This window comes from Trichosurus vulpecula, chromosome 3 (genome assembly GCF_011100635.1).
Source record: "Trichosurus vulpecula isolate mTriVul1 chromosome 3, mTriVul1.pri, whole genome shotgun sequence".
Classification (NCBI taxonomy): domain Eukaryota; kingdom Metazoa; phylum Chordata; class Mammalia; order Diprotodontia; family Phalangeridae; genus Trichosurus; species Trichosurus vulpecula.
Genome location: NC_050575.1, coordinates 241,443,586 through 241,465,604, shown reverse-complemented (window position 1 = coordinate 241,465,604; position 22,019 = coordinate 241,443,586). Strand labels below are relative to the sequence as shown.

The window sequence follows — 22,019 nt, the reverse complement described above, 5'->3', positions numbered from 1 at the left end:
TAGTGCCATTGATCAATGGCAGTAAAATTCCACTATGTCGATCAAGAAAACAGTGTAATATGGTGGAAAAGAGTACTAGATTGGGAATCAAAAGATCTCAGTTGGAATTCTTGCTCTATTTCTTACTACTCATATAACCTTGGGAAAGTCACTAAAACTTCTTTTTACATTGCAGTTTCCTCATCTGTCAATGGGAGACAGGAGGGGAGATGGATTAAATGATCAAGAAGGTTTGTTTTAACTCTAAAAATCCTGGGACCCTATACCTCTCCCTAGAATACTGGGGTGTGTAGAATGAATAACTTATTTAGGCCCATAATTGACTGTGCTCATGAACGAGGGTAAGAGTAGTTTCAATCATCCTTTATTCCACACTTGACTCACATAGACTAACATATCTGCACATTAAGTTTAGGGGAGAGGAAAATAGGCTAAATTAAGGTTTCCCTTAATAACTTTTATTTAAAAGGTGGGAAAGGAAAGAGTCTGACAGCAATCAGTGCTCATGATTAGTTAGAGACAAGTTACATTTTGCCCACTAAATGACCAGTAGGAAAATATCAGATAACTATTTCATACAACTAGTGCTAGTTAGGGCACTTTATTTTTGCTGTAACTATCCAGCTTTGTCATTTTTTGTGACCTTAGGCAAATCAGATAAGCTCTCCGAGCCTCAGTTTCCTCATCTGTAAAATGGATACAATATTACAAACAATACCTACCTCATATGGTAATCCTAAATAAAATACTCCATGTAAATTGTAACTTTAAGATGCAAATTTAAATATGAATTACTACTCACTTTAATACTTCAAGGATACAATTTCAGGAAACCCTCTTAATATCTAAATGAATTTGTATTATTGAAAAATTAATCATCACCTAGTGGCTAACCTTCTAGTTATGAGATAGATTGGACCTCTGACAACAGATGTATCCACATTATAGGTCTTTATACTTTTATTTCTATGAGAGCTTATGCCCCAATGGCCTAGCCTTTAAGACCCACTGTTACTTCCATACTTCAGTGAGCAACTGAAATCCAGTTTCAGTGGAGAGTTATTATTACAGCACAGTACTTTAGACATAGTAGGTGCTTAATAAAGCCTGTTAAATTAATTAATCTTGTTGTAAAAGAGGCACTTTATTGCCACTGTGCCGGGCTTCCCTCTGATGGTTTCTACTCCATATCTAAATGACTCATGTATTGGTTTAGTATATATGTAATTTCTAGGCATTCTGGAAAAAAGACAGATGAAAATCTTAAGTAAAGAATAGGTGATCAATAGATATTCATACAATGAATGAGGAACTAAAGTTTACTTAAAGTTTTTTTAATGATGAAAATCCCTCCACACTTTCAGAGTATAATGGCATTATCTATATGAAGGGATAGTTTTTACTAATAGACAACTTCTAAGCTGCAAAATGTATATATATATATATATAACTATGACAAACAATAATAAAGTAAACCTTTAGTGACTAGTTCATTTGAATTCATCTTAACTTTTAAAAATTAAACTAAGCCTTTTCATACTTGTACAAATCAGAAAAATCTCACCACTTTTTCTTCTTCCCAGGTTTTGTAAACTTGAGGACCCCTAGTTCATATGCTCAAATAAGAATAAACATAAATGAATCGTACACATCCTAAAGTACAAGGGCCACTGTGCTTCAGCATATAATAGTGTGTCTGGTTTCATGGCTCCTTATCTGCTGATTCCATTTGCCAACCCATCAAAGAAAGTTTCCTACATCATTTGTATGACTCTATCCATCTTCAAATCTAATTCCCAACTTCCCTCCTTACTTGAAAGCTTTCCCTATACTTATATCTTATCCTACCACAAAGATCTGAAGCCATCAAATCATCTACCCCTCCTCCTGGACATCTCACCAATTTTCCCACAGACATCTCTCTTATCTATGGAGGGGGCTTTGGCTTTCTACTCTACCATCTGGTCATAACACAGCTGTGTTTTTGCTGTTGTTCTCTAATGCTTTCTAATCATACTGTATTATTTGGCCTCAAACAGGTTTTAACACTTAGTAAGATTAAATGAATCTAGAAGCAGAACTTTAAGTACTAGGCTCTCTAGATCCTTTCCTAAATAGTAACTGTTTCTCTTTTGGGCAGGAAACTTGAGGGTCTTCCCCTCCCACCTTGATTTTTTTTTTGAGTTTTTGATTAAAGGGGCTTTTATCCCTTGATTAACTTCTCAAAGAGGCCTATTCACTGAATGGGCCTTACCTCACTCAAAGTGAGAACCAGAAAAGACCTTAGCCTGGAAGGGCCAGGGTCTCCCAACGCATCCTGGGACATCTCCAATCATCTGGTGAATATCAGGCCACTGGACCCAGATGGCTCCGGAGGAGAAAGAGGCTGGTGATCTTGCATAGCCCTCTCTCACTCAAATCAAAATCAACTGCAAGTCATGTCATCATTTCCCTGATGTCATGGTCCTCTTCAAGAATGAAGGACAAACAAAACAATACAAGATCCTTTCATACTGCTGAGCAAGAAAGAATTTCCCACACTAGGACTTCACAGAAGGTGGAAATAACTCTGCTGACCGTTAAATTTGGCTTGACCAAGGTCACCCTGAAGTAACTGTGGACTGACTTTAGGCAAGTCACATAACCGCTCTAAGTCCATTTACGCATATCCAAAATGAGTTCAATATAACAGATCTGGAGGCTCTTTTGTTATTTCATATCTTAAGTTTCCAGTAGATTTAAGTAAAATGGAGTATAACCTAACAAAATTAGGTATCTACTCTGTTCTCTTTTTTAACTTGGTGGAATGAGAACTGTACTAGGAGTTAAGATCTGAGTTCTAGTCTCAATTCTACCACTAGCTACCAATGTGACAATTTTTATGGGTTTTAGTTTACTCATCTATAAAATGTTCCCTTCCAACTCCAAGATTTTCTAAGGTCATTTAGATGATCACTTCTATGTCTATAACTATTCAATTTCACCTTTGTTATTAAGTAGCTCCATCTACATTCAATATTAGAAGGATTTGATCATTCCTTCTCCTGTCAAAGATCAAAATCTCAATGATGTCTTCAGGAGTTGCTGCAGCCAAAAATAATTTATTCTTTGGCAGTCAAATGAGACACTCTGACTTAAGTAGTCCGATCCTCAGAAAACGGATTCCTATTCACTAGGACCCTAGAAAAAGACTTTTGAGTTTGATGGGACCTATCAAAGCTTGCTTTTTGCAGGTATAATCTTCAAGAACTCAGGGTCACTTCAAAGTCATAATGAGGTATCACAGTAGGAATTCAGTGACTGATCACAGGATCAAAGACCTAGAGTCAAAGGTCATCTAATACAACCTACCCATTTTACAGAAAAAGAAACAGGTCCATTGAAGTTAAATGACTTGTCCAAGGTCACATAGATAATATAAACATCAGAGGTTAAGAAAAAACTGTAAGCCAACTTACTTGAGGTATGTTACATATATTCCAGTGTTTATTACAAAATAGGACAAACACATATCAAGCTACATATATGTTCTTCAGAAAGACAAATGAAAACTTGACATAATGTTAAACTCCTACCTGAGATAGTAGAAAGTATGAAAAATATTGTGTGTAATGGAAACATTTCTAGGGACAGTTGGCTCAAAAGAAGTCTATCTATAAAATTTGGGATTAAAAAGGTATGGCATTTTATATTTGGTTGTCAAGAGTTTCTCAATGACCAGATTGTAGGGTAAAGCCTGAATCTCAAAAAGAAAGAGAAAGGCTTTAAAGAAATAAAGTACAGCTTAAATAATGGAAGTAATATTAAATGATCACGGCTTGGCCATGCTAATATAATAAAAAATATTATACTATCAAAGTGCAATTACAGTTTCAGTGTTATACCAATCAAACTATCCTAGAGAAACTTTACAGAACTTGAAAAAATAGTAACAAAATTTGGGGTGTACTTCTGAGAAGGATGAGGGAAAGGGTAAATTAGAGAAATTCTGGTGATGGAAAAACAAAAGATATCAATAAAATGTATTTTTTAAAAAGATAAAAGCTAAAGGTGCACATAACATCAAATAACTGGCATGAATTTACACTATAGAAAGACAATAAAAAATTTACCTCTGCAAATTGTTTTCCCTAAAACACCAAGAATGAGGAGGGTATATTATTACATTATCCCCATTTTGAAGATGAAGAAATTGAGTAGTGAAGTGAGTTGCCCAGCGAGGGGTAGAAGGATTTTAAACTAGGCCTCCCTCTAAGTCCAGAACTCTTTCCATTATATCATGACCCGTCTGAACTCGAGTTTGGAGAGAAGTTATCAATCACAATACTAGGAATTAATAATAATTAAATGGATCAACCAACAAACATATATTTAGCACCTACTAGGTGCCAAGCCCTGAGCCTGATGTTGGGAATACAAATACCAAGAATGAAACAATTCCTGTTCCCAAGAAGCTTATGATTTATCCCAGAAGTGTCTGTTCACATCTGTCTACAGCAGAGGACAGATGTTTCAAGTGGAAGAGGAAGAGGTAAAAGTTAAAATCAAAGCATGGGAAGTGGATCTGTACAGTAAAAAATAAAAAAGATGACAAAAAAAAACACTCCCCTAGTGCAATAAAACTGGTGGGATTAGAATCTGCAAAGAACAAAGAAGAATACAATTTATGGAAGCAAGAAAGAAAAGAAATAAAAAATAAAAGGATAGCACTTTTTCTGCCTTTGGAGCATACACAATATTTTTTCATATCAAGGAGATAACAATGAAAAATTTTCTGAAATATAGTGATGTTTTCAATGGCAAGCCCTAAGAATTCATCAAATAATCTACTTGTGATTCAAATTTAGCTTGTATGTCACCAAAAACTTTTTGTTTGTCTTCAAACTGGACCAAAATGAAGGAAACTATACACGAGGCCACATAGTGTCTAAAAAAGGAATGCAAACACACAGAGAGACTTTAAGGTAATCACTCTTAAATTATCACTTTAATTTTTATTTTTTTATTCAATCAATCAATAAACATTTATTTAATATTTTTTTAGTTTTCAGCATTGATTTCCACAAGATTTGGAATTACAAATTTTCTCCCCATTTCTACCCTTCCCTCCACTCCAAGATGGCATATATTCCTTCTGTCACCCCACTCTGGCCCCCCATCCCTTTTCCCCTTTCCCCTTACTTTCATGTAGGGCAGGATAGACTGCTATGCCCTATTGCCTGTATATCTTATTTTCCAGTTGAATGTAAAAACAACTTTTTTTTTAAACATCTGCTTTTAAAACTTTGAGTTCCAAATTCCACCCCCTCTTCCCTCCCCACCCACCTTCCTTAAGAAGGCAAGCAATTCAACGTAAGCCACATATGTATCATTATGCAAAACCTTTCCACAATACTCATGTTGTGAAAGACTAACTATATTTTGCTTCCTCCTATTCTGTACCCCTTTATTCAATTTTCTCCATTGACCCTGTCCCTTTTTGAAAGTGTTTGCTTTTGATTACCTCCTCCCCCATCTGCCCTCCCTTCAATCATCCCCCCTTTTTTATCTTCTTCCTCCTTCTTTCCTGTGGGGTAAGATACCCAATTGAGTGTGTACATGTATTCCCTCCTCAGGTCAAATCGGATGAGAGCAAGATTCACTCTTTCTCCCTAATCTGGCCCCTCTTCCCTTCCAACAGAACTGCTTTTTCTTGCCACTTTCACGTGAGATAATTTACCCTATTCTATTCTCTCTTTCTCCCTCTCTCAATATATTCCTCTCTCATCCTCTCATCCCTTAATTTGATTTTATTTTTTTAGATATCATCCCTTCATATTCAACTCACCCTGTGCCCTCTGTCTATATATATATATGTATATATGCGTATGTATATGTGTATATATATGTGTGTGTATAAATATATATGTGTATATATATATGTATAAGTATATTCCCTTCAGCTACCCTAATACTGAGGTGTCATGAATTATACACATTATCTTTCCATGTAGGAATGTAAACAAAACAGTTCAACTTTAATTGGTCCCTTATGATTTCTCTTTCTTGTTTACCTTTTCATGCTTCTCTTGATTCTTGTGTCTGAAAGTCAAATTTCCTATTCAGCTCTGGTTTTTTCACTGAGAAAGCTTGAAAGTCCTCTATTTTGTTGAAGATCCATATTTTGTCTTGGAGCATGATACTCAGTTTTACTGGGTAGGTGATTCTTGGTTTTAATCCTAGCTCCATTGACCTCCAGAATATCATATTCCAAGCCTTTCGATCCCTTAATGTAGAAGCTATTAGATCTTGTATTATCCTGAATGTGTTTCCGCAATACTCAAATTGTTTCTTTCTGGCTGCTTGCAGTATTTTCTCCTTGACCTGAGAACTCTGGAATTTGGTGACAATATTCCTAGGAGTTTTCTTTTTGGGATCTTTACGAGGAGGCTGTGGATTTTTTCGATTTCTATTTTACCCTCTGGCTCTAGAATATCAGGGCAGTTCTCCTTGATAATTTCTTGAAAGATGATATCTAGGCTCTTTTTTTGATCATGGCTTTCAGGTAGTCCAATAATTTTTAAATTATCTCTCCTGGATCTATTTCCCAGGTCAATGGTTTTTCCAATTAGATATTTGACATTGTCTTCCATTTTTTCATTCTTTTGATTCTGTTTTATAATTTCTTGATTTCTCATAAAGTCACTAGCTTCTACTTGCTCCAATCTAATTTTTACGGTAGTATTTTCTTCAGTGGTCTTTTGGACCTCCTTTTCCATTTGGCTAATTCCACCTTTCAAGGCATTCTTCTCCTCATTGGCTTTTTGGAGCTCTTTTGCCATTTGATTTAGTCTATTTTTTAAGGTGTTATTTTCTTCAGTATTTTTTTTGGGTCTCCTTTAGCAAGTCATTGACTTGTTGTTCATGGTTTTCTCACATCGCTTTCATTTCTCTTCCCAATCTTTCCTCTACTTCTCTTACTTGCTTTTCCAAATCCTTTTTGAGCTCTTCCATGGCCTGAGACCAATTCATGCTTTTCTTGGAGGCTTTTGATGTAGGCTCTTTGACTTTGTTGACTTCTTCTGGCTGTATGTTTTGGTCTTCTTTGTCACCAAAGAAAGATTCCAAAGTCTGTGTCTGAATCTGAGACCGTTTTCGCTGCCTGTTCATGTTCCCCGCCAACTGCTTGACCCTTGAGCTTTTTGTTGGGGCATGACTGCTTGTAGAGTAAAGAGTACTTTATTCTAAGCTTGAGGGCTTGGGCTGCTGTTTTCAGAGCTATTTCTACACAGCAAGATCTGCCACTCCAGCACTCCTCCTCCCCCAAGAACCGCCAAACAGGACTTTGACTCAGATCCAAGCAGGCTCTGCACTCCAGTTCTAATCTCCCGCTTAATTCCTCCCACCAGGTGGGCCTGGGGCCAGAAGCAACTGCAGCTGTAGCTCTGGAAGCAGCCTCAGAGCTGCACCACCTCCACTGCCCTTGAGGCAGTGGCTGACCCCGAACTCCTTTCACTCTGTCCCAGTAGCTTTTCCCACTAACCTGCTCTGTTGTCTTTGGCATTTGTGGGTTAGAAGTCTGGTAACTGCCACAGCTCAATGATTCAGGGCACTAGGGCTTGTTCCACCCCGCTTCTGGTCTGGTTGGTCCGGGCGCAGCCCACATTGGGCTCTGCTCCACTCCTCTCCCAGTTCCGTGGGATAGACCTTACCCAGTGACCATCCAGGCTGTCCTGGGCTGAAGCCCTGCTTCCCTCTGCTATTTTGTGGTTTCTGCAGTTCTAGAATTTGTTCAGAGACATTTTTATAGGTGTTTGGAGGGACCTGGGGGAGAGCCTTAGGCAAGTCCCTGAATTCCAGCTGCCATCTTGGCTCTGCCCTGCCCCCAAACTGTCACTTTTAAAGACAGAAAAGTAGCTGGTATCCAGCAGGTTCAAAAATACCCAATGCCAAGCCTCAATTTCCAACTGATTCTACGATGACAAAGTAGGAATGGGATTTTATATTAAGCTTGTCTCTAGTACAATGTGCTTGTTAACATCCATATTTGCAAAAAATCCTGCTTAGGAAAGTTTAGTCACTAAGTCTTTCTGCCAACTGTTTGCATTTTCTTCAGTCTAACATCAGGGTCTGTAATGGGACACCTTGAAATAGATTTGGTCATCCCCATTTTTTCTCCCTTCTTCTCCATCTTTAGTCTCAGAGAGTAGGGGATAACATAGAAAATATTTCACCCCCAAAAAAGGAAAAATTCTATTTCTACAACTCCCTTACAAAAGTTAGGGAGGTTGTGTATCTAATAGACTACTATTTGGAATTTAAAAATCTGGGTTAAACTCTGGCTCTCTCACTTACTAACCTATGTAATATGTAAACAAATCTCTTCGTAAATCTGGGCTTCAATTTCCTCAATTATAAAAGGAGGGAACTGGATCTCTAAATTCCCTTTCAGCTATAAATACCACAATATCATGAATTTCAGTTTAGAGAGGCAAAAAACGTTAGACAAGATTAGTTATGAGTAGGTAGAGTAGGTAGTCAGCCATATAGCATAATTTTTGCAATCCAAGGAAGGTTTCCCCACCATACACACTCCAAACCTCTCTCAACGATCTCTGGGATTCATGGATGACATCCTTTTGGGCCACATCATTCTTTCCATTCTAAAAAACGAAAATGCTCCTGGTGATATAAAAGAAGAGAGAAGGGAAGGCAGAGACTAGAAGAAAGCAAAGACAACTTCAACTCATTTGAAAATTTCCCAGAACCGGCCCTGAGGACAATAATAAACAATCTTTTCCTGGCACCTCAAAGGATCAAATTACTCTTTAAATTACTCTATTCTATACAATCACCCAATTTTTGTTTCCTTAGTGGACTTTATCATTTTTCTTGATCTCAGGAAAAAGTCATCATTCTTTCTACAAGACAATGCCTCAAGCTCTTTTAGTTTCTTTTTTCCTGAAATTCATATGCCCTTCGTCTAGTCTCTTCAATAACCTCAAGCTGATCAAACTTAATTTTATTGGGACATTTGGTCATTTGAAGGACTGCAATAGTCCTTGTTTCTTAACAATTCTTCTCTAACAACAGCCTCTACACTGTCATTCCCTTTTCAGTGTCATAAGCCTTTTCACTGATCATCACCACTGGAGCAGTTAATAAGGTCAAATTCAGGGCCTTCCCCTTCCATCAAAGCTGAGCGAGTGAGGGAAGGGGGAAACCATCAAAATAATAATTTTTTATATTTGTACAGCCTTTAACAATTAACAAATTGCTTTCACATATATTCTCTCCTTGAAATACACAGTAACTCTATGAGGTATATAGGACAGATGAGGAAATTAAGGCTCAAAGAGGTTAGCCACCTGGCTTATCCCAGCTTGAACCCTAGACCTAGTCAAAAACCTCAAACTCTTATCTTCTGATTTCTGGTCCAATGCTTTTTCATCATGAGAGTTAGAGGCATAAGGGTCTTCTGAGATTATCTAATCCATCTTTTTCATTTTATAGGTAAGGAAAAAGAGGTAAAAACAGAGTAAATGACTGGACAACATTAGCTAGGTAGCAAATGGAAGGATCCAATTCTTCCAAATAAAAATTCCAAAGGATTTTCCACTGTCTTATCCTGTCTCTCAAAGACTTGATAACATGACTGTTAAGAAATCATTAAAAAATACACAAATTAATGACTTATAAACTTATAAAAATTACTAAAAAGTCTTCAATTTAAGATTCATTTCAACTATTTCCAAGTCATTTTCCCTTCTCTCTGTATATTTTTTTATTATTTTGTAACTATCAGTCTATGTATCAGTTTGTAAGAAGAAAAACAGCTCTCCCTCATGAAAGGGGAGCCCCAGACAGAAAGGAATACCAGAAATTTAGGATGCTGCTATTCCTGGTAGAAAGTTAGCTGACTGAGAGAGCCACAGGTAAAATTAAGGGCACAGAAGATAAAGCAGCTCATCTCACAAAGAAAGGTCAGGCAACTGTGACAGTTTTTGAAATTTCTAGAAGAAGGCATGGCCGAATTAAGCAGTAAGGATTCAGGTGCCAAGCATTTTCTGGGGAATTAATGACTGCCTGGGAGGAGCTGATGGCCTGAGGCAAAGCCAAGGGCCATTAACCCCAACCAGCCAGTCATTAATTCCCCAAGAAAAGCCTTGTGCCACTACTACAAACTTAAATTGTAGAGATGGAGGGGGAAGGACTAAGGAGTTTTACTAGAGGTGATGCCGTTTTGATGATTATATGTAGGCCACCTATAGTGTACCTGCACATTAACCAATGTGAATACCATTCTTGGCATCATACTGATTTGTGGTCTGCTTTGGCTGGAGAGAAAGAGCTTCAAAACTAACCCAAATACAGGAAACCAAAGTCCAGAGAGCCACACAATAAGCCCCAGATTCCATTCCATTCAATATCAATTATCACATTTTATGATTTACATAAGGTACCAATCACCAAATTAACCTATGTGAAAAATCACTACACCAGACACTGGAGATACAAAGGCAGAAGAAATGGCTTTTGACCTTAAGAAACTTACATTCCACAGCACAAATAAATAAATGCAAGATAATTTGAAGAAAACATTAATTGTAGGAAGATGAAGGAAGACTCCACTAAAAGAAATGAAATCTTTTGTAAATGTGTTCCAAGTGACATTTTAGAGCTACATCATTCTATCATACGTTGCAACACTTTCACTTTCCCAATTAAAAAAAAAAAGCTGTACAGTATATGACATGTGTACATATACACATATATATTCAGACAATAATTATTTATCAAATGAATCAGGTCAAGACACAGAAAGCAAGCATAAGAAGGTCTCTCTAAGAAGCCAAAATAGGTGTCAAAGTCCATGCGTCAAATTTTATGAACTTTCCGAAGGAAAGCCTCGAAGGCCCTTCCTCTCTATAAGCTATTTACTCATGTAATCCAAATAAGCTTGGACTTGGACGCAAAGGATACTAGCTATTACATACAAGTATACTGACAGTAGTGATAAATGACATGAGGAAGGAGAGAAAGCAAATACAATAACCCAGTCTGAATCCTGACTTTGCCACTTATACTATTTGGGCCTCAGTTCCCCTTTCTGTAAAATGAAAGGATTGGTCTCCAAAACATCTATGATCTCTTCCAGTTTGAAAATAATTATCCGGGGGCGGACCCAAGATGGCGGCTGGAAAGCAGGGACCAGCGTGAGCTCCCGGCCGAGTCCCTCCAAAAACCTATAAAAAATGGCTCTGAACAAATTCTAGAACTGCAGAACCCACAAAACAGCAGAGGGAAGCAGGGCTCCAGCCCAGGACAGCCTGGATGGTCTCTGGGTGAGGTCTATCCCACACGGAGCTGGGAGCTGGGAGCTGAGCAGAGCCCAGTGAGCGGCGCGGACCAACCAGACCAGGAGCCAGGTGGAGCGAGCCCTACCACCCTGAATCAGTGAGCTGCAACAGTCACCAGACTTCTCAACCCACAAACACCAAAGACAGCAGAGAAGGTTAGTGGGAAAAGCTGCGGGAGTGGAAGGAGTTCGGGGTTCGGCTTCCAGCCCCGGGGGGGGCAGCAGAGGTGGGGCAGCTACAGCTGCTGTTGCTTCTGGCCCCAGGCTCACCAGGTGGGAGGAATTAAGTGGCAGATCAGAGCAGGAGTGCACAGCCTGCTGAAGATCTAAGCCCAGTCCAGGTTGGGGGTTCTTGGGGAAGGAGTATTGCTGGTGTGACAGAGCTGGCACCTCCCCCCCAAACATGGAACACAGAACTCTTTAGTCTACAAGCAGTCATACCCTACTGAAAAACTCAAGGGTCAAGTTAGTTGGTTGGGAATATGGCCAGGCAGCGAAAACGCACCCAGATTCAGTCTCAGACTTTGCATTCTTTCTTTGGTGACAAAGAAGACCAAAACATACAGCCTAAAGAAGACAACAAAGTCATAGAGCCTACAACAGAAACCTCCAAGAAAAACATGAACTGGTCCCAGGCCATGGAAGAGCTCAAAAAGGATTTGGAAAAGCAAGTTAGAGAAGTAGAAGAAAAATGGGGAAGAGAAATGAGAAGGATGCGAGAAAACCATGAAAAACAAGTCAATGACTTGCTAAAGGAGACCCAAAAAAATACTGAAAAATACACTGAAGAAAACAACACCTTAAAAAATAGACTAACTCAAATGGCAAAAGAGCTCCAAAAAGCCAATGAGGAGAAGAATGCCTTGAAAGGCAGAATTAGCCAAATGGAAAAGGAGGTCCAAAAGACCACTGAAGAAAATACTACTTTAAAAATTAGATTGGAGCAAGTGGAAGCTAGTGGCTTGATGAGAAATCAGGATATTATAAAACAGAACCAAAGGAATGAAAAAATGGAAGACAATGTCAAATATCTCCTTGGAAAAACCACTGACCTGGAAAATAGATCCAGGAGAGATAATTTAAAAATTATTGGACTACCTGAAAGCCATGATCAAAAAAAGAGCCTAGATACCATCTTTCAAGAAATTATCAAGAAGAACTGCCCTGATATTCTAGAGCCACAGGGAAAAATAGAAATTGAAAGAATCCATCGATCGCCTCCTCAAATAGATCCCAAAAAGAAATCTTCTAGGAATATTGTCACCAAATGCCAGAGCTCCCAGATCAAGGAGAAAATACTGCAAGCAGCCAGAAAGAAACAATTTGAGTATTGTGGAAACCCAATCAGAATAACCCAAGATCTGGCAGCTTCTACATTAAGAGATCGAAGGGCTTGGATTGCGATATTCCGAAGGTCAATGGAGCTAGGATTAAAACCTAGAATCACCTACCCAGCAAAACTGAGTATCATGTTCCAAGGCAAAATATGGATTTTCAATAAAATAGAGGACTTTCAAGCTTTCTCAGTGAAAAGACCAGAACTGAATAGAAAATTTGACTTTCAAACACAAGAATCAAGAGAAGCATGAAAAGGTAATCAAGAAACGGAAATTGCAAGGGACTTACTAAAGTTGAACTGTTGTGTTTACATTCCTACATGGAAAGATGATGTGTATGATTCATGAGACCTCAGTATTAGGGTAGTTGAAGGGAATATGCATATATATATACACATATATATGTATATGTTTATGTATATATATAAGTGAATGTGTATGTGTGTATATATCTATGTGTACATGTATGTATGTGTATGTATGTGTGTATATATATATGTGTGTTTTTATATATATATATATATTTATGTAAAAGAGAGAGAGCAGACACAGGGTGAGTTGAAGATGAAGGGAAGATATCTAAAAGAAATAAAATGAAATTAAGGGATGAGAGAGCAACATACTGAGAGAGGGAGATAGGGAGAGATAGAATGGGGTGGATTATCTCGCATAAAGGTGACAAGAGGAAGCAGTTCTGTGGGAGGAGGGGAGAGGGCAGGTGAGGGGGGAATGAGTGAACCTTGCTCTCATCAGATTTGGCCTGAGGGGGAATACCATACATACTCAGTGGGGTATCTTACCCCACAGGAAAGAAGAGGGAGGAAGATAAAAAAAAAATAAAAGGGGGGGGGATGATGGAGGGGAGGGCAGATGGGGGTGGAGGTAATCAAAACAAACACTTTGGAAAGGGGACAGGGTCAAGGGAGAAAATTCAATAAAGCGGGATGGGTTGAAAAGGAGCAAAATGTAGTTAGCCTTTTACAACATGAGTATTGTGGAAGGGTTATACATAATGATACACGTGTGGCCTAGGTTGAATTGCTCGACTTCTTAGGGAGGGTGGGTGGGAAGGGAAGAGGGGAGAGAATTTGGAACTCAAAGTTTTAAAATCAGATGTTCAAAAAAAAAAAAGTTATTGCACGCAACTAAAAAAATAAGATACACAGGCAATGGGGCGTAGAAATTTATCTTGCCCAACAAGAAAGGAAGGGAAAAGTGGATGAGAGGGGAGGAGTGTGATAGAGGGGAGGGCTGACTGGGGAACAGGGCAACCAGAATATATGCCATCTTGGAGTGGGGTGGAGGGTAGAAATGGGGAGAAAATTTGTAATTCAAACTGTTGTGAAAATCAATGCTGAAAACCAAATATGTTAAATAAATAAATTTAAATTTAAAAAAAAAAAAGACCAAAAGAGCCACAATAAGTTCATAGAATTTAGAACTAGAAGGAAGCTTAGGCATTCGCTCCTAGCACAAGGCCTGTACTAGAAGGACCAGGCGCATCAACTGATGCAAAAATAATACAATTTTGCTTTGAAACATTTTAACCCTACTATCTCTATTTTCTTTGCCTAATGCATTTTTAAAAAATCACTGTCAACAGACTCAACTTGGTCCTTCAGGGTATTCTAAAGTCCAGTTCTTCTAGTGTTAATAAACATTTGCTGATTGACTAGCTGATTAATCTGGTCCAAAACCCTCATTCTGTCTGAGGAAACTGAACACCAAGCAACACCAAACTAATCTGTAGCAATTAAATGTATCAAAACTTTATTTCATTTTAAGAATTTCACAACACTTTAAGATAACTGGTAACACTGGGAATCAAGGTTGGAGATCACTCCTTTAAAGAGGAAACAGCAACTGACCTCAAGGCTGGGTTGGCAACACCAGGAACACCAGCTTTTAGGGCCCAAAAGCTCGGGGGTGAGGCAAAATAAAAGGAAAGAGCTTGGTGTATTACTTATATATTTAAATCTCCCAAGAGATAATGTCTTTGAAAGAACTTTGAGTATGAATCAATCAGTTGTAAAATGCTTTATTATCAATAAAATGCAACCGGAAAGGCCACTCAGATTTTATGTGAAAGAGACAAGAGGACCTGAAACCTAAGAACACAACCTAAAAAATCATCTTGGATAATTCAGGATTCAATTAAGCCAGTTGTTTTAAAGATAAAAGAAATAAGCCGCCTCAACAAGACAAAAATAAATCACTAACTTGCCTGCTGTATGTGGGGAGGTTAGGGAGTGAGACGTCTGGAGGACAAACTGGAAACTGCTTAGGTGCTATCTACATAAGCATAATGCACTGGGAGGCAGAGGCCCTAGGTCTATTCTCAGCTCTTCTACTTGCTACCTAAGTGATCTTGGGCAAATCATTTGACCTCTTGTTTGATAATTGAAAAAAGTAACAGAGTAAGGATTATTTCATTCTCTTTATATCTCGCATGCCCAGCACACTTGTACAAACTAAATAAGGTCATAAGATCATAGATTTAAAATCTGAAGGGATCTTAAAAGTCATTAAGTCAAATTCTTCACTTTTGAGGTGAAGACTGAGGCACAGAGAGGCCAAATGACTTTCCCATGGTCAAACAGCTAGAAAGCATCTGACATAGGATTTGAAGAAAGTTCTTCCTGACTCCAAGTCCAGTTCTCTATCCACTATGGCACCCAGCTGCCTCAACTATTTGCTGCCTGAATGATCAACTCACAACTGTCAAGTGATGGAGATACAGACATGGTTCTCATGGTGCTAGCTCTTCAGACATGCAGTCACTCTCCTGTATCTCTTAGTGGTGTTTATTCTCCAACTGCCCCAAATTGGCCATACTCTAGATTGCCCATGACCCATAAGATACATGACACAGAAGTTTAAAATGTCTTTATCTGATCTTCTTTCTTTCCATTTCTTCCTATGCCTTACTATTCCTAAACCTATTCTTCATCTTGTGGGGACTCATCCTACCCTCCTCTCTCACTCCATAACACCTTCTCATGGTCTTGCTTTTTTTCCTTCAAAATCACCACTCTCCAGTTGACCAGTTCAACTTCACACTCCACTCAAGTTTCAGATTCCTCGCTCCCTTGTCAAATCACAGTTCATACCTTGCCAAGCCCCAACTGACGCAGCCAGTGGTACAGTGGAAAGAGCACTGAGCCTACAGTCTGGAACCCGAGTTCAAGTCTGACTTCAGAAATCCAGACACTTAGCAGCTGTGGGATGCTGGATAATTCACTTAATCTGTTTACCTTAATTTCCTCAATTGTAAAAAGGTGATAATAATAATAATAATAATAGCACCTACCTCACTGGGGTGTTTTGACAATCAAATTAAATAATATGGTTTTTTTTAAAAGCACTTAGTACAGTGCCTGGTACATAGTAGGTGCTATATAAATGTTTATTCTTTCTCCCCAACCTTGGGTTATTTCTTTTATCCACCCTCTCTGCTCCTATATTTGTGCAACTGAAAGAAGTCACACAACTATGCCAGTTAGCTTGTTTCACAAAAAAATTGTGTGTTCCCTAATCTCAACTGGACTTTCACAACTGCACTACAATCTTTTATTCTTCCTTGATTGACTATCACACAGCCCATAGTGTCCAAACTTTTTCTTACCAAGACTCTTGGCTATGTACTTTAAAAGAAAATAGAGACTTATTAGCTTCCTCTCTCCCTCATCCTACCATGCAGAATCATCTCCCATTCTCTCTTCCTTCCTCTCATCTCTGACCAAGAGATGGCCCTTCTCTGTTTGTGCTCTTGATCCTACTCCCTCAGATCTCCATTGGTCATCTCCTCTTTCCTTCTCCTCCAACAGGCTCCTTCCTTCTTATCTACAGATATGCTCATCCATGAAACTTCTTCATTTGGTTCTAATCCCTTCAAGCTATCATCCTATATTCCTTTCAAAGCCAAACTCCTAGAAAAGCCCATCAATAATTGCTGCTTCTACTTTCTTCCTTAGTGCTCACTTCCTAACCCCTTAAGGTATGACTTCTAACCTCATCATTCAATCCTTCAACAATTTAATTGCTAAATCCAGTGGCCTTCTTGACCTCTCTGCAGCATTGGTACTATCAACCACCCCCTTTCCCAGACATATTCTCTACTTTGTGCTTTCAAGAAATTGACCTTTCTTGATTCTCCTATGTGTCTAAATGGCTCCTTTTCAGTCTCTTTTGCTAGACTTAAGTCCTTCTCATTGATTATGGTGTCCCCCAAGGCTCTAGTTTGGACCATCTTCTATTCTCTCCCGATATGTTCTTTCTTTTGAGGAAGATCATCTGATCCCACAAACCCAATTATCTCTATGTACCTCCCAAATCTATATATCCAATCCTACTCTCCTGAGCTCCAACTCCATACTACCAACTGTTGGGCATTTCCACCTACATACCCTACAATCATCTCAAATTTGATAAATCTCAAAGGGAACTCATCATTCCTATCTCTCCTCTAAACTTCCCTATTTTCTGTTTAAAGGCATCATCATTCCTCTAGTCACTGAAGTCTGGAAACTACAAGTCATCCTCTTCATTCTCACTCACTCCCTCATATACAATCAGTTGACAAGTCTTATTAATTCTATTTCCATAATATCTGCCCTCTTTCTCCTCATTCTGTATTACTCAAATTTAGGCCCTCATCAGCTCTAGCCTGAAGTATTATAACCTCTGAATTGGCTCTTAGCTTCTAACTGTTCCCTTCTCCAATCCATTTCTCACATTCACTGTTAAAATAATATTCCTAAAGCACAAATTTGAACATGACACTTCTCTGTTCAAGAATCTTCTAGAATAAAATAAATTCCTCAGCTTGGAATTTAAAGTTTTTCCAATATGATTAAAGTTTACTTTTCCAGACACATTACACATTACTGTGCCTCATGCATTCCACGTTACAGCCAAACTGGACTACTGAATGTTCCCTACCTCAGCATTCCATCTCTTACACTCAGGCCTTTTTACAGGTTATCCCATGCTTGGAACAACATTCCCTTCTCACCTCTGCCACTTACAATGCCTTCAATGGTTTCCTTGAAAACCCAGTTCATGTGCCACCTCTAAAGGAAGCTTTTCCTGATTCGTGTAGTTATTAGTGTTCTTTACTTCCTTAAATTATTATGTGTATACTCATGTCTTTAGTATACTGAATCAACTGTTCTTACTACACTACCTTAGTAAATGCTCTTTCCTACAAGCTAATTGAAGTTCCTGCCTGATAATCAATGTGAAGTACATTAGTATGGGTTCATGAAATACTAGAAACCTCAACCCCTCAGGGTTAGCCCTAGAACTCTCTTTGCCCTCTGACACGGAATCTGCTAGTGCTTTGGGGAAATGGGAGAGTGAGCTCCAATAATAATAGTCAAAAAACATTTATTAAACACCTGCTATGTGACTGCAGGTAAGAAAACTGAAGACTAAAGAGGGAAAGAAACTTACTCAAAGTCATATAGCTTGTAATTACTACAGCTGGTACTTAAGTCCATTTTTTCTTACACCAAATCAAATGCTCTTTTCACTATACCAAGTTGCCTCAATTCAAAAATATATTAAATAATCAGTTATTATTTTATTAGAAGCTGAAATGATTTAAGCCCAAATCAACATATAATAATAGTATAAATCAAAAATAATAAAAATAGTAGTAACAGCATTTTATATAGTCTTTTGTGGTTTGCAAAGCTCTTTACAATATTTCATTTTATCCTCACAACAACAACAGTGTGAGGTAGGTACTGTTACTCCCTTTTTACATATAAGGAAACTGGGGCAGAAAGATGTTAAGTGATATGCCCAGGGTCACACAGCTAGTAAATGTCTAAGGTCTTAGGTTTTCCTGACTCCAGGTCCAGCACACTATCCACAGTAGCCAATGTTATGCTTTATTCATATAACTTTAAAAAAAAAACCTTATTCTCAAATGTTACATTGGGGAGGCAGAAGCAAGAAACTGATATAAGAAAAAGCTTAGTAATTAACATGCATAGATTACTCAAAAAGTTACCTGATTATCATATTTAAGAGACTGTGTCCCAACCAAAAATCGAATGGCATCTGTTTCTGCAGTTTGGGGTGTTAAAGCACGGGCCTGTGAAGGATGGGGGAAGAAAGCAATAAACATTTATAAAGTTTGATCCAATACATAAAAACCAAAAAGCAAAGTTACTAAACTAGACTGGGACAACTCACAGTTTTGTATTGATTATCAAAAGGAGAAAGCCCCTCTACATTGGCCTTCTTTCATTCTAAAGAAAGAAAAAATCCCTCAAGGAGTTTATATTCTATTGGAAGAGACAAGTACATATATAAATATATGTAGCAAAATATAAAGTAAATACATACAAATATATATAAAGCATATATATGTGTATATATATATATATATACATATACACACACATATATATAATACAAGGTAGTTTTGAAGGGAAAGCACTAGCAATTGGGGAAAATAAAGGCAAAAATAAAACAAAATCAGTGTCCTTAAAGAGCTTACTAATATATAAGCAGAGGGAATAACAAATACACATACACGTACATATAAAATATATACAAAGTAAATGCAAAGTAATTTGGGGGGGGATGGAGAGCTAGCACCTACAGGATCAGAAAAGGTCTCATATAAGATATTAACATTTGAGCTTAGCTTTGAGGGCAACTCAGACTTGGCAGAGGCAAGGAGAAAGTGCTTTGCAGACATCCAGGACAGGTCAGCCAGTGCAAAGGCAGTGACAGGAAATGGAGTGTCAGGAATGAACAGCAGCAAGATGGTCAGTTTGTCTAGACCATGAAATCCATGAATTAAGGTAATAAGCTGTAAGCCTGAAAAGGTGAACTAAAACTGGGTTGTGTAGGGCTTTAAATGATAAACAGAGAAGTTCTTAATTGATCCTAGAGGTAATTAAGAGCCATTGGAACCTGCTAAGGAGTGACATGATCAGAGCTATGACTTAGGAATATCACTCTAGCAGCTCTGTGGAGGAGAGACTGGAGAAGGAAGAGATTTGAAACTAGGAGATCAATTATATACACATATATGTATACATGTATATATGTGTATATGGCCATATGTATATTTACAGGTAAACACATATATGTATATATAGTTTCTCCATATGTATGTGCATATATGTATTTATCTCTACGTGTGTGTGTGTGTGTTGCTTGTTCTTTGTTTTCGAAGAGGATCAACAGCATCATCAGGTGATGTCTTGGCTGGGGAGTGACTTAGATTTAAATGAAACAGAGTTGAACAAAGTTATCAGCCTCACTCTCTCTTCCTGAGTCATCAAAATCCAGTAGCAGGACAGAAGTCAAGACGATTGGTGATAGTCCAGGATGCAGTGGATGACCTTGGTGCCTTTGATGCTTTACCAAGCTCGAAGCACTCCACAACACCTTCAGGGGTCTTCACGGCCCTTCAAACAAATTGTTCTCATCTGCCCATTCAGCTTGGGGAAGTCTTCACATGCTTGGGGCAGACATCCTCCTAACTCACCGATGAGTTTGAGGCCTGTCGGTTATCCTCAACTTGATTTATTCCATCTGCTGAGACAAGTTTTACCGCGGTATGGCCACTGTGCATGCTACACTTTCTTGAAGCTGCAGATGAGAGTTGGGTGAAGGTGAACACCAAAGGTGGATGAGCAGCCCTGAAAAGGGTTTGGCAAGCCCTCACACCAGAGATGCTAGTTGTCTCTGACATCTCATACACCAGGTGCTATAAGAATGTCAAGACCCCCAACGACCAAAAAACTGAAACTCATTATCAGTATAAAGAAGAATGAAAAAGATGATTTTTTTAAAGGCTATTTGGGGATCCAGAGGAAAATAAATGGAGAAAAAAGTTAATTGTACTAAATGGGATCATGCTAACAGTCAATGAAGAAAAACAATTTGTTTCAATTTATTCTACCAGAGATAACTAATTTTAGACAGGGAAGTATGAAGCAAAAATGGTTAACAGGTAATTAAAATACAAGATGAACAAGTGAGTTAAACTGGATGGACCCTAAGGTCTCTTTATCTCATAGATTGTGATTGGTTAGTTTAGTCTATACAACATATATAGTAAATTATAGTACCCAGTTCATTGAAGGACTTGTCCTGAGTACTAAGCATTTAAATAATTTTAATACAATCAATGAATTTTAGAAATGGAAGGTGCTTTTGAGATCACCTACTTCAAGCACCTTCATTAGTCAGTCAGACAACAAGTACTTATCAAGTGCATCCTATCTGCCAGGCACTGTGCTGAACCGGGGAAACAAAAACACACACAAAAAAATACCTACATGCAAACTTACATTTTAATGCAGAAGACAACAAATACATATAAAAATATATGTAGAATAAATATAAAGGGAATAAATACAAAGTAGTTACATGAAAGGTAGTTTGAAGGGAGGGTACAAGTATAACAATTGGGAAAGTTTTATGCTGAACTGAGCTACATCTCAAAGCAAGAAAAGGGCTCTACTAAGGCTAAAGTAGTTTGTCTACGGTTACATAGATAATTTAACAGCAGAGTTATAAAGTGCATGAATTACATACCTAGAGAAAAATAACAGCATGCATGAGGGAAAATTGTCTATACTACATTACATAGTTTGAAAGTAACAAATCTGCCATAATTTTAGAAGAAGCACTACAAATTTGGAATGTTCTTTCCTCATCTCACACAAATAAGAAAGGTACTCGCTTTTAAAAAAAAATGGAGGAAAATCATCATCAGTCTAATGATGATCTAAGGTTTAAAGTCTAAGGTCTAAGATACTATGGAAGCGAACCTGGTATAGCATAGTGAAAAAAATGATAGATTTGGAAGCAGAGAAGCTACCAGTGAATCTCAGATTTGCAACTACTTGTGTGATCTCGAACAAGTCACTTAACCTTTCTGCATCTGCAAAATCAGGGAGTTGGACTAAATGGCTTCTAAGGGCCTTTCCAACCCTCTATGTTACTGTGAGGTTGGAAATAAGACACACCCTTTAAAATCCCATAAAAATTTAAAGAGTTCCATTATTGGGTAAAATTACAAAAAAAAAAAACCCAAATTGCAAATGAGGAAACTTGACTAGGGTCACACTACTAATAAGTGTCTGAAGCAGGATTTGAACTTAGGTCTTACTGACTCTAAGTCCTGTGCTCTATCAATTACGCCACCTAGCTACCTCTCTTCTATGAAGACACTCCCTCCAACAATGCATACATATTTAGAATCCTTCCCATTCCTACACTATTCTAGTCCCCATACTCCATAAACCCTCCATAGAGGATCTAATCAACATACTTGAGGCCTTCCTCAAGGCCTTGTAACATTCATTAGA

At 38.1% G+C, this 22,019-nt stretch overlaps 1 protein-coding gene across 1 annotated transcript in view; it reads right to left on the bottom strand.

Annotated features, from left to right (window-relative positions):
- EIPR1 (EARP complex and GARP complex interacting protein 1) overlaps positions 1–22,019 on the bottom strand; it is a 207,704-nt gene that overhangs the window by 176,793 nt on the left and 8,892 nt on the right. Inside the window, exon 2 of the mRNA XM_036748328.1 lies at positions 18,695–18,778. Within this exon, the coding sequence (XP_036604223.1) occupies positions 18,695–18,778 (84 nt within the window). The remainder of the gene's footprint in view (positions 1–18,694; positions 18,779–22,019) is intronic.